The sequence below is a fragment of the Pogona vitticeps genome, chromosome 7, assembly GCF_051106095.1.
Source record: "Pogona vitticeps strain Pit_001003342236 chromosome 7, PviZW2.1, whole genome shotgun sequence".
NCBI lineage: Eukaryota > Metazoa > Chordata > Lepidosauria > Squamata > Agamidae > Pogona > Pogona vitticeps.
The window spans coordinates 29,306,495-29,319,831 of NC_135789.1; the positions used below are offsets into that span (position 1 = coordinate 29,306,495).

Genomic DNA, 13,337 nt, shown 5'->3' on the forward strand with positions numbered 1-13,337 from the left:
TGGAAATCCACTTCCTGAACACCTTGCACACCCCAAAACCTGTTAGCGTCACCATAACAAGAACTCCATAGGTTACATATTTGTTTCCAGGAACAGATTAAAGCTCCTGGACTAAGTTTTGAAACTCTAAATGATTTGGGACCAGCTTACCCAAAATGTTGTCTTACCCTATACGAAGTTGTTCCAGGGCTTGGAGATCAGCTCAGAGGTCTGGTTCATGGGCCCATAGTTAAAGCTCATTATGTTAATAGGGACAAGTAAGAGGCATTTTAAATTGATGGCCCTCTACCTGGATTCCCTCCTTGGAAGACCGATCTGTCCCCTTTATTCTACCAGTTTTTGAATGGGAACTGAAAACTTCCTTATTTCAATATTCTTTTTTAAAAAAACCCTCCAAAACCTGGCACTGTATGTTTACTGCTTCTGTTTTATGTCATGCTATTTTAAAGTTTTCAGTGTTACTGCCTTTATTAAAGTTTGTGACTTTAATGATGTCTGGCTCATTTCTTTATAGCCATTCATTCAAAATGTTGCTATACCACCTCTTGCAGGGGAATTTTTTTCTTAAAATACTATCTCTTGCAGCAGTCCCCTCACGGTGGTTTAAAAGATAGAAAGGGAAAAGAAGTAAGAAGCAAACAAACTGAAGGTGCAACGGAAACTAATAGATCTGTAGAATAAAGATGGTTACCCATTATCTACAGATAGAATATGAAGATGAATGTCCATGAATTTAAAAGCACCTTGGACCACCCAGGCTTTTAATCCTGTTGAAAAACAGCCAGGAAAAGGAGACATGCATACATCCTCCTATCTACAGGATATTCCATAAGGATTTTCCTTGATATGCTTACACATGGCTACCTCTTCCAAAACCACAAGAAATGGAAGCTGTCACCAGAAACAATCTTTTTCTTATGCCTTCCATCCTAACAGCCTTTTCAAGAAGCCAAATGAACTAGGCTTCTGTGGCTAATCTTTGACCCAACGTAGGTGTATAGAGGTGCAGGTGGTCTTTAGCATCTTAAAACCACTGGGGATTATTAAACATAATCATTGTTAAATTGGTCTGGATTGACACTGGCCAACTGGTGTAGCTGGTATGGAATCAGTATTTTATGTTCAAAGGCTTCATCCTTTCAAGCCACCTCACAACCACATTTGGTAACTTCATCATCACCATCTTAGAACTACAGAACTGGAAGGGATCCTATGGATCCCTTAGTCCAGGCCCTGTCAAGGAGGCCCAGAGGGGAATCGAACTCCTATCCTCTGGCTCCACAGCCAGATGCCTAAACCACTGAGCTATCCACACAAACACACAAATGAATAAACTTCAGCTTTCTACAAAGCCCATTCCCTAGCTACTTCTCTTTTCTTCTGCTTATTGATGAATGAAAAGTATTTCCTAGAGCCTTTCCTCCCCCTTTAGGGCTTCCAAAGATGCACTTAAGAAAAAAATATATATTTAAAAACAGATTAGAAACAATTTAAAAACTGATTCAAAAACAAAACACCTCGTTTTAAAAATCCAAAGGCCATACAGAGTATTGCAGCTTGGGTCACTCAGCAAGAATGGATTCCCCAGCCTGGCTCCTCCAGAAACTGAGTTGCTACAAGGTGGCTAAGAAAAAGATCAGAAAAAGATTGCTGGTTCTCCAGCCCAGCCTCTCTTGATTCTTTTGGTTTCAGGCACATCTGCTGTTGTTTGGGAAATCAGTTCCATGGAAATAAGAGTGACGGACAGGCGAGGATTAGCAAGGAACATGTTCCCCATAGTTCTGGCTACAGCTAAGGTATAGAGGGTGTGAAATAATCTTCAGAGATTCTCAGACAGGCGACCACTGTCCCTTGTTTGCCACCCCAGCTCACGGCAAGCCACCGTTAAGGAGGATGGGGCAGCTGTTATACCATCGGTTGGGCTTTGTGGTGTCAAATGAGCCAACAGCAAGACAGTCAAGTCCCTGCTGCCAAGCGTGTACACAACCTCCACCTCTGGATTTAAGTTTAGAGAATTGTACATCCTGCTGGTTTAAATCTGGGCTCTGTGGATTTGGGGATGTCTGGCTTCCAGGAAACGTTTGGACTCTCCGTCTCCTCTTTAAAATAAATAAAATATTGCCTGCCTCGCAAGGTTACAATAAAAACACTGCATGACATATCCCTTTGATTCTGCATAAATCCCCAAACAGGGCAACCCTGTGCATATTTACTCAAAAGTAGGCCTTCTTGCATTTTAGAGGGCTTATTCCCAGGTAAGAGTGTATAGAAGCATAACCTTTTTTACATTTTGCTTTGCTGTCTTAATGCTCTCTCTCTCTTTCAAGCGAGAATCTGCTTTATCTGGAAAATCAGAAAGTGCAGGAGAATAGTGAGTGGTGGGAACATACTTGATGAGGTTGCCTTAATGATATTAGTGTGTTGTTGATGTTCTTATTTAGGGGCAGCTCTGAGACCAAGCAGTGGCATTTTACCCCCAAATTCCAGACTGTGGTCACAAGGGACTCGTAATCTTTGCAGCGTGCTATCAGCATCACTATCGTCTTAATATATTGCAACATAATAATATTGGCTCTTCAGATGAAACTACAAAGAGCATGGAAAAAATAAAATTGCATGTGCTTGATACTTTGCTTGAGAGCAGCCGAACAAAAGTGAAAGTTGAAAGGCGGTCTGTGAGGTTTTAATATTTCTGCTCAGATGGATGGACTCACACAAGGAGAGAATATTCTATCAAACCTTTCTATACTCTGGGATGCTTTTGTCATCCACACTTCTGTCTACTTTTCTGTAAGGTGATGGGGAAGGAAGGAAGGAAGGAAGGAAGGAAGGAAGGAAGGAAGGAAGGAAGGAAGGAAGGAAGGAAGGAAGGAAGGAAGGAAGGAAGGAAGGAAGGAAGGAAGGAAGGAAGGAAGGAAGGAAGGAAGGAAGGGGAAGTACAAGTGAATTTGAATTTGTTAGCAGTTCCATAACTTTCTCCAGAGGTCTTCCTGCAGCCGCCGCTGGTTTTTCGTCCAGATCTCTCATTTTCCTTCCACAGTTATCATGAATAAACCTACTGGATTCCTTTCCTCCACCCCCCTTTTCTTCACAACTAAACATGCAGTGAAAAAGTGTGCGTGTGTATGTTGTGGGCCCCGGCGGGGAAGAGGACAAGAGAAGTTTTGTAGGCAGAAGTAGAAAGAAGGCCAGGCGCCAGAGCGCAGGAAGAGTCTCATCTCAGGAGGCTGTGAGCCTGGAGGGCACGTTGATCAAGGTGGCCTCAGCAAAGCATGAAAACAGAATCAGGGAGATGCTGCTTTCTGGGTGCCTCTCTGTGTTCAAATGAATGAAGGGCTGGATGAGTGGATGAATCAACAGCCACCTGGCTGGTCAGCCAAGCCTAGGCTGAGAGGGAAGGATCAGGCTGTGTTAACCCGCCTGTAGCCCAAACCTCCCCGGGGGATTCGCGGCCCCTTCCAGTGTTATCTCTGGTTTGGAGGTTCCAGATCCACCCCTGCCCTCTCCACTGAAACGGATGTTCCCAGGATAAGACCCTGGGAAATTGAGGAGAGGGGACTTCGAGCGAGATAAGGCCGGCAGTGTTACCGAGCAAAGCAGGATTCAGGCTTTGCTCGTGGTGTGTGTGTGTGTGTGTGTGTGTGTGTGTGTGTGTGTGTGTGTGTGTGAGAGAGAGAGAGAGAGAGAGAGAGAGAGAGAGAGAGAGAGAGAGAGAGAGAGAGAGAGATATCCTCAGCTCCCCAGTGGACGATGATGAGGGGTGACCTTGTCTAGTAGAGTTCCCAACTCACCCTCAAAAGAAACAAAGCCAAGCAGAAGCGCAAACAAAAAGCGAGCGAGCCGCACTTGGCAAGTCACCGGGACTGGGGAACCTTTTGTCCCCAGGATTTCGCCAGATCTAACCACCCTTTCTCGATCACTCGAGAAAGCCACGCGTTCACTAGGTCTCTGCCCGATGAGGTGCTTTCGAACCAAGCCGCCTGCCGGCCGGTGAAGCTTCTTTGTTGTGATGTTCGGGGGTCAATTCTAAAGCACTTTGAGTTGGAAGACCGAGTCGGCCTGATGCCCAACCGGAGGGCGCTTACTTCTGTGTAAAACCGGCTTAGACCACGACTGTGAAAGCACTGTGAAAGACGATGGTAAATCGCTGCCACCTCTTTAGAAAACTGGGACGGAAAGCAAGAGAAAAAGAAATCTCGCTCGTTCTTTTTTTTAAAAAAAACTTATATAAAGTCGCAAATACGCTCTGAAATTTCCCCCTTTCCCTTGGGGTCTCCAAATGAAAGACTCCTTTAAGAGCGAACCCGATGCAGAGTCTTCTGGTTCAAAACTCTCCTTCAACCGAGCAGGGCTTGCTTCTGAGTAGACACGCCGAGGGTAGCCGGAATATCTAAGGGACGCGATCCCAGCAAAGGCCATGAACACCTGTTTTTTTAAACAATAACGCAAGGGACAAATTCTCCCGCCCAACACCCTGGGGCACACCCTTCCATGCCTGTGTTTACTCGGAAGTAAACCCTTTTACATAAAAGAGTACTTTACTCGCTGGTAGTTGGGAATCTCGCTCTATAAGGGCTAAAATCCGACCGGATCGTGTCCCTCCTCTATCTATTCCGATCCAGAAGCATCCACGTACATGGGAGAAAGGTCTACCATCACCGCTCACTTCCTCCTCTTCACGTGTTTACGAAAAAGGACCTTAACCGTTACTTGGATTCAGTTCCGCTCTTCAGTAGGGCTTATATTCAAGTAAATAGGAAGACCCATCTCCATTTTCCACGACCGAGTCTTTACCTATGTGTAGGCACGGTACATACTCTACTTCTTTGTACATGCCTCTGTGGCTGTGCGTGCTGTCATGGGTTGGATCCTGACGTTCGGTAGTCACGCTTGAAGGAGAGTCCCTGAAATTAATGGAAATGTACTCAGCCCTGACTAACGTCTCCTGCTTGATTTTGGATCCGCTACAGTGTGCGGTTGTGTCTCTCATCCACACAGAAATTAGAGGATCTCTCTCTCTCTCTCTCTCTCTCTCTCTCTCTCTCTCACACACACACACACACACACACACACACACACACACATACACACACTCCGTTTCGTTTCTGGACAGAGGTCGGTCGGTCACGATCCACCCCAAATTAAGAACTTTTTCCGCCCCGTGGCCTTGAATGCCAAAATTAGGAGACACGCGTAAAGTTCCGCCTCACTCTGTTATCTTACCCGCCTACCGACATAATTCTCACGATCGCACAAATACGCGTCCGCCTGTGTCAAGCTGGGGTTGAGAGAAAGAGGGATAAACCCCCGATTTGTTTTCTTCCGAGGGAGAAGGAGAGGAAAGCTCTTCCCGAAACGGCTCCAGTCCAGAACCGATGTGAAGCCCATGCCTTCCCGAGTTGACTCCGGAGAAGCCCACCTTGGACCCGACGCTCGCGCTGGGTGGCTTTGAGGACGAGAGCTTTACCCGGGATTCAACCTCGGGGTCGGCAGGGCGGTCGGGCTAATTCTAGGCCATTGGGCCCCGTGGACTGGCGAGGGCCGGGTCCTTGAGACGGCCATGGGGGTGGTGGTGGGGGTACAATTTCACTTATTCCAAGCCAGGGGGAAACGGCTGTGCTGTACGGAGGACCCTTCGCGTCCGTCCGGCTGAGTGGAGCCCCTGAAGTTCCAGCGCCTCCGTCCACAGAAGCCGAGAAACACAGGACGGCTTTCCCTTTGCCCCACGGAAGGGCCGGCCCGCGCTTTCGTGTCCCTTTTCTTTCCTCTCGGTCTCTGCTTGGTAGGCGGCAGAGAGGCGCTTAACTAATGTTTTGCTTCCTTCTTTCTCTCTTAAAAAAATGGGTCCCCTTTTCTTTTGCCAGTGGGTTAAAGCGCTCCCATCAAATGTCAGGTATAATGTATTAGCCCACGGAACAGAGCGATTTTTTTTAAAAAAAAAATAAGGATGGAGAAAAAGGCAGGAGAGGCTGTCAGTGATGGACAGACTCCTGCTGAGATCACTCGGGGAGAGAAGCCTCCGGAGCTGTGCCTCGGAGATCCACCCGCAAAGAGGGTTGAACAAGGAGGACTAGAAACTTGGGGTGGGAGAAGGAGACCAGGCCGGAGCACAGAAAGGCACCGGAGTTCTCTGGCGGGTCTTGGAGAGACCCAGCCCCCACGCCTGGCTAGTCTCGGAGCCAAACTCCCCCGGGATTTGCTCTAAATTAGGGCGCTCGGGACCAAGGGCGCACGAACCCACCTCGGGGCAGGGAGGAAGTGGTTTTTTGGGGGGGAGGGGGCAATATGAGAGGAAAGCCAGTTAACTTTCCCTGGGTTTATTTTTGGGAGGGTTGTTCCCGGGGAGAAACCGACACCCGACGGGGCGAACAAAGGCGCACTTTTAAATATCGGGGCCGTCTTTTTCCTTCCGCTTTTATCCCTCCCTTTCTGTCCGCGAGTCTGCCGAGCCCCCAAGCCCGTGTTCCTTTTTTATCTTTCTGTCCTTCTATTTTAATTTCTCCCACCCGATGTCCCTTTTCGTCAGCTGTAGATTGGACTTTGGCTTCGCCCTCCCTCGGCCTATTCGATCCCTCAAACTGCAAATCTCAAAAGCCCGGTCCAGGATCACGAGGGACCAAGAGGGTTGCAGTCTCTCTTATTTGTTTATATATCTACACATACCCAGACCTCTCTGGGACGTTTCTAGAGCGTTCTGGACAACTTAAAATAACGCGTTCCCCCCTTGTCGGAATGCGATTTTGGCCTTACAAGCGCCTCTCTAAGTCACGTGTCGGTTCTTAAGATGCCGCTGGGCTCTTTCCTTATTCTTTGCCCCTCCGTGTCCTAACACTTTGAAATGCAATGCCCTAGCTGGCCGACTTGCACGTAAATCCTGATATTCGATTAGGCTTACTCCAAGAAAAAGTGTGTACAGCCGCCCAGAGTGGCCTGGCTGCCAAAGGATGCGGCGTATAAATCTAATAAATACATACGTCCCAATTACCGCCTGAATATCCTCCCCTCCGCCTCTCCTGGGCCGACCCAAGTAATTTTGCCGACTGAAGCGCAAACGAAACCCCTCTTCGCCAAGTCGTGATAGGTACAGGATCCCAAACCAACCAAGCTATTTCGGCGCCTGAACGTGCAGCGCTTTCACTCCCTTCACGGCTATAATATATGATACCAAAAAAAAAAAAAAAAAAAAAAAGGTAATAACGGAGAGCTAGCGTCATGTAAGTGGACAGAGCTAGGACACAGGAGACCCGAGTTCAAATCCTCGCTGGGCTACAGAAACTCACTGGGAGATATCCCGCATTTCTAGAGCATCCTACCAGGGTCGCCGTAAATCGGAATCGACTTGATGGCAAATCCCATCCCACCACCACCATAACTCGCATTTGTTTCCAGTGATGATGGCCTCTCCCTGCTTCCTGCACGGCCTGCCTCGCTTTGCCCGATGGTAGGGCCGGTATATCTTCCAGGTCCCTTTCCTTTCCTTGGGGCCGCCTCGACGCGTTCATCCCTTCGGATCCGAAGGGAAGGCCGGCCGATTGCTCTCTCTTTACCAATTTAAGCCAGGTGGGCCGACGGCTCACCACCCACCCCCAAAAAACTTGGAAGCCCCTTCTTTCCCCTCTGCCACTTTCGGCCGCTTAGATCAATTACCTGTGCCTTTCTCCCAACCCTGCCCCCCCTCCAGCTCTTTATGGCTTGTAGCCGCGTTTCAGACCAAAAGGTTTTTGCTGGGGCCCCAGAAAAGCGACAACAGGACTTCAAGGGAGGCGTGTGTGTGTGTGTCGGGTTGAGGTGAGAAGTGGCAGAGAGGGGAGAACACGCTTTACTTTTTTTTTTTTTTACTTTTTCGCGTGTCGTTGCTTTTGTGTAGGCACACAAACGCCCGCAGATCGCTTCCTCCGGCGAAAACACATTTCCGCATTTAAATCTAGCCAAGACAACACCTTCCCCACTCCACCCCCTCCGTCCCGGACACTCCTATCACGCACCCGCTGTTGGGATCCTTCCCACACTCCTGCCCTCGCTGTTTCTGCTCCGAAAGTTTGATATAAAAAAAAGGCCACGCGCGATTCCTTCTCCAACGTCAAAATCGGCAGGCAGAAATAACCCACGAGGCTGGGAGCCTCAAGTAACCCTCAAACGACGTCACTTCAATTTGGGGTGTCTTAGTGAGCCCTACACTCTCGCCCCACCGCACTCTTCTGAAAGATTCTCGACCAGACAAAGGCTTAAAGCCAGGATGGAATTTATAAGTCAGCCATTGTAAAATAAGAATTAAAATAGAATACAACGCAGGATCTTACTAGAAGCGGTAATTTTCCTTACGTTTCGTAGTAGTACTGTACTTGCTCCTTACTTAACCGGGATTAAGCCCCATTAAATTTAGTAGCCAGCCGCCTACTACGAGGCAGCTTCAGAGTAGACGCGTTGACTCAGTGGCATTTACGTAAGTGTTGACTTACCCTTTAGCAGTTGACTCAACGGGTCTACTCTTAGCTGGGACCGGGATGCTGGCCGGGGCGACTCTCTTCTGAGTAGACAGGGATGGGATCAGCACCTTCGTTTCGGGAATTTCTCTAGGAGAAATGTGTAGCTTTAACCCTAAACTTATTTACTTAAATGTCCGGCTGAATTAAATAGCTTTTCCTGTCCAGCGAGGGTGTCTGGCACTGCAGCGACAGAAATTACCCTCTTTAGATTTTTTTCCTCTTAATTTCAGAGTCTTTTCGTTTGAAGAAACATTTCCCAACATTTATATTTAAAATAACACCACAAAAATTAAGTTGCTTCTAACGGTAGCAAATGCGCAGTTGGTGCTGTATACAGAGGGGGACATGCCTCATTCCGTTTGCTGTTTTCTCAACATAAAATTGTTTTATTATATTGCATTTCGAATACTTGTTTCACAGCGTTCTTACTCGGCCTTGTCTTGAGCCATTATTGTTTGAAAACCACACGTCTTTTCTTGCTCTATTTCTTCTTCTTCTTTTTAAATGTTATTTTAACTTTTAACCATGCTCACGTTTGTTTGTTTGCTTTAATTATCGGCCGCCCTATAACTGACCTCATCGTATTTATCCTTGACTTACAATGAAATAACGTTCTTGAAAGCATTCTCTCTTCAGAATAAATAACTGGCATCGTACATGGTGAGGCATCGCGCCTCTGTTCTCCTCGGAAAAGAAGAGGGTTAAGAAGGCAATCCTATGCGGTTCTACCTGTGAGTAAGCTCCACTGAAGCTAAGTGGTGCTTGTTTCTGAGTAAACATGACTGGGGAGGACATTTCCCCATTTTTATGCGTGTAGGCTGCTTCAGTTCTGAGTCTACTCAGGCAAAAGGAGTTGAAGGGAATGATACTTAACTACTGCATAGGAGTGCTATGTGGAAGTCTGATAGGAGTGGCGTTTTAAAAGGATTATTACATGTGTAAACGGAAAAAAGAAGTCTTTGTATAAAGAGGAAGTCTGGCCATTTCCAGGTCGCTTTTTATTTTATTTTAAAACCTCTTTTTTTGGTAATAATCTAGGGACTTTTAATATTGGGGCAGTATCCATTGTTTTATGGACAAAAACCAAGGCAATGAACGGTACATGCCTGTCCTTATGAAATACCACCGCAAACCTATTAAAACACAATTTCTGCAAGGCTTACTTGCAAGTAAACCCCAACGGGCTTGACTTTCCACAGGAAAGAAGTTGCTATCTTAGACCTTCTTATCTGAGAGTAACAGCCACTGAATTCCACAGAACTTACTCCTTAGTAGATACGTACCTTTAGCATTTCAGTGTTAGCGGCTTTTCGATGATGCTGGTGGGGACTAACAGCTGAAGCCACATACATCTATCTGCATGTAAATTTATCTATATTTTGATATATCAGATTTGAACATTCGTTTTGAGTTTTAAAGAGCTGAGGTCAGCGTTCTGCCCATCACTTCGTTCAAACGCAGAATTATTAAACCACCCCCCGTAATTTCTGTAAATTAGCCACGACTCAACCTCGGCCTCCTCGTTCTTTGTTTTACAAGGTGAAGGAACGAGACTTCAAAGTAGGAGAAGAGAATGATTTAAATTGGTGACTGGGTCAGAGAAATTGGGTCAGATTAAAAACGTCCACAAGGATCTATCACCGGACAAACTTTGGACTTTAGAAAGTTTATTTTGCCTGGAGGGAACGAAGGAACGAACGAACTGTGATTTCTCTCTCTCCCTCTTTTTTTTTTTTAGGTCGCGTCTCTTTCTCCTCTTTAGAGCCAGGCCTCTCCTGGGCACTGATTGACAGGTGACAAAATAATAACTCCTCCCTCCCGATCGACAGGATAACAAAGGCCCACTGGAGACACCGACTGCTCACCGCCCCCCCCCCCCATGATCCCTGTCCTTACTTGTTTGTTTGTAAGTTGGTTTGTTTGGGAAACAAAAGCAAAGACCCTCAAGATAACGGAACTCGATGCCATCCTCTCCCAGCGGATGGACCGACCATCGTCTTTTTTCTCCTTCCTTCTCGATTCTAGGACACAAGGCTGCTGAGATAGCCGGGGACCCCTCTGCCCATCATTGGGGAAACCGTAACCCCACACCCCACACACCCGCGTCAACCTGTGTCGAGGGGTGGCCTGATGGGGCTGACTCGCTGGTGAAATAAACCCACTTTATCCATGCTCAGAAGCACTGTGGTGGGATCCGGAAACTCTCGAAGTCGTGCCTTAAAAAGCCGGCTTATGGGGAGGGAGGGGAGCCTTGGGGGGGGTGTGAACAGAAGCTTTTCCCATTGACCCCTTTCCCATACCGCCACAAAATTTAGTCACAGAGTGGGGGAGCGATTCCTAGGGGAGGCTGGTGGAGGGTTGGGAGCGACCTTGTGGGATCAGCAAACAAACAAAGTTGAGAACTTGGTAACTTGCCGGCGATGCTCAGGCGAAAGCACGAACAATAAATGTTAATAATAATAACAGTAATCATAATCGTTATGCTCGGTACACAATAGTCATGATCACAATGGCGACAATTCCGAACAGACAGCCGTGTGGAAGCAGTGTGCTCGGTGAGGTTTACTTCCCAAAGGAAACAGGTAAACAGAAATCCTGGGAGCGAGCGGGTAAGCCGGGATCTTGTGCATAGGATCTCCGAAAGGAAGAGGCAGGCTGCGCGCCCCTTCCTAGGAAGGACAGGGGAAAGCGGGAGCCCTAAAGGGGCGCTTACCGAGGAGTGAAAACCCTATACTGTACTGTATAGAGAGCATAGCAGGACTCAGCTTCGGAGCAAAGGGACGTGGATCGCGCTTAGGATGTATGCAGTGTGTGTGTGTGTGTGTGTGTGTGTGTGTGTGTGTGTGTGTGTGAGAGAGAGAGAGAGAGAGAGAGAGAGAGAGAGAGAATCGAACGACCAACATAAGGAACAAGTTAAGGAACTTCTCCACTTACCGAAAGAAGTCGTTCTTACAGTACAGCTTCCCTTCTCTGGAGAAACACTTCTCCGTCAGGTTGCATTTACATTCACAGCACTGAACGCATTTAACGTGCCACGCTCGGTCCAAAACGTTCAACAAAAACCGGTCCAGGATGGGTCGCTTGCAGCCAGCACAGTGAACCATGGTCTTTGGCTCGGGTTTGGGTCCGTGGCTGTTTGGGACGGGGCGGGAGGCTGACAGAAGGCGGCGACTGGCTTTCCCAGAGATCACAGCAGGAAAAGAGAGAAGAAGAAGAAGAAGAAGAAGAAGAAGAAGAAGAAGAAGAAGAAGAAGAAGAAGAAGAAGAAGGGGGAGGGGAAATGAAAACCAACACACTAACACACACACATGCACGGGATGAAGGTGGAGAAAAGAGCACCCCCGTCTGCCTGCGGGGGGGCGGGCGTACGCCTTCCGGTTGGAACAAACTAGCCGAAAAAGTTGGAGTCTTCTTGAGACGGTCTTGGAAAGACAGACAAACTCAGACGTCCAAATTCTTCTTTTTGATTCTTCCGAAAGGTGTAAAACAAAAACCGACGACTCCCCCGGGGTCCAGAGCAGGCCAACGTGGTGACACAGGAGCCAAAGGCAAGCTACTGCGATGAAGGGTTTCAGTGCCTTGTATTCTTCTGCCTTGAGGATGATGCCAAGAGAGAGAGAGACAGAGAGAGAGAGAGACAGGCAGACAGACGTCTTTTCCAAGACACTGGGTTCTCCTTATAATTTAGTTGAAAGCAATAAACGCAACCCTAGTGAGGAGCTGTCAAATGTCCTGAAAGACGTGGGAGCCTTTAAAAAAAAAAACAGCCGGGAGAGGAATCCTCTCGGTTTTGAGGTAGAACAGTCAGAGGTCAAAGTGCAATTAAAAATAAAAATAAAAACAATTCCCCTCTCTGCGTCTGAAATTAATGACACTAAATCAAAGGTTCGCAGTGGGTGGGTGTCTTGTGTGTCCAGACAGAAGAAGTATTTGGGGCGGGCAACCGTGCCTTCTGGTTTCAAACCGCAGAACGAGGGGCTGAGTTGGGGGAAGATGGTGTGAGGAGCAAACAGCGGGAGATGCCTGTTATATAAATAGAAAGGTCTTCATATCAGAAATCAGGGTGGTAGAGGTGGGGGGAGAAAGCCACCTCTCTCTCCTTCTCTCTCTCTCCCCTCTCCAGTCTCTTCGTGTGAGGTGGATACCAATAATAAGAGGAAGAATAAAAAGTCTTATCCTAAGAGATGCCAAATCGAAGCTGTTCCGTGCCCTCTTCCCTCTCGTATATTTTGTTTAAAAAGATCCTCTCCAGCCGGCGGGTGGAGGGGAGAGAAACGATCGAGAACAACAACAAAAAAAGAGGAGAAGTTACCTACCCCTACTGGAGCATGAGTCCCAGAGTCAAAAACTCCCTCGCCTGGTCCATTTGGACGTGTGGGGAGCTGTCTGGCTTTGTTTAGTCTTCCTGGGTTGGTAATGACATCAAGTTGAGAAGGGTTGGGGGGGATGGGGGAGGGAGAAGAGAAGGAGGAGGAGAGGAACCCTATCCCCCCCTTTCCCCCCTTTTCCTGTGAAAGCTTTAAGTTCGGTTCTTCCTTGTTGCCTTGCTGAGGCTCTTCGAGGCGAAGCGACGCGGCTTGTGAGACAGGATCTGGCCCCTTGGCCCAACCATAGAGTCCTGGGTGTCTGTTGTTGTTCTGGAAACGGCAACCCCCTCCTCTCTTTCTCTCTCTCTCTCTTCCTTCCTTCCTTCCTTCCTTCCTTCCTTCCTCTCTCTCTCTCTCTCTCTCTCTCGCCTGCCTTCTGGATGCCTCTCTCTTTCTCTCTCTCTCTGCCTCGTTCCCAAGCTTCTGCCGGCCTCTCTATAGACTGCATGTTCGCAGCTGTCTACACTCCAAAGCCTTATGCAGT

General features: G+C 47.7%; 1 protein-coding gene across 1 annotated transcript in view; it reads right to left on the bottom strand.

Annotated features, from left to right (window-relative positions):
• LHX1 (LIM homeobox 1) overlaps positions 1-13,305 on the bottom strand; it is a 48,677-nt gene extending 35,372 nt beyond the window's left edge. The window contains exon 1 of the mRNA XM_020786964.3: positions 11,421-13,305. Coding sequence (XP_020642623.2) covers positions 11,421-11,590 — 170 coding nt within the window. The 5' untranslated portion in view covers positions 11,591-13,305. The remainder of the gene's footprint in view (positions 1-11,420) is intronic.
• Positions 13,306-13,337: the final 32 nt, after the last annotated feature.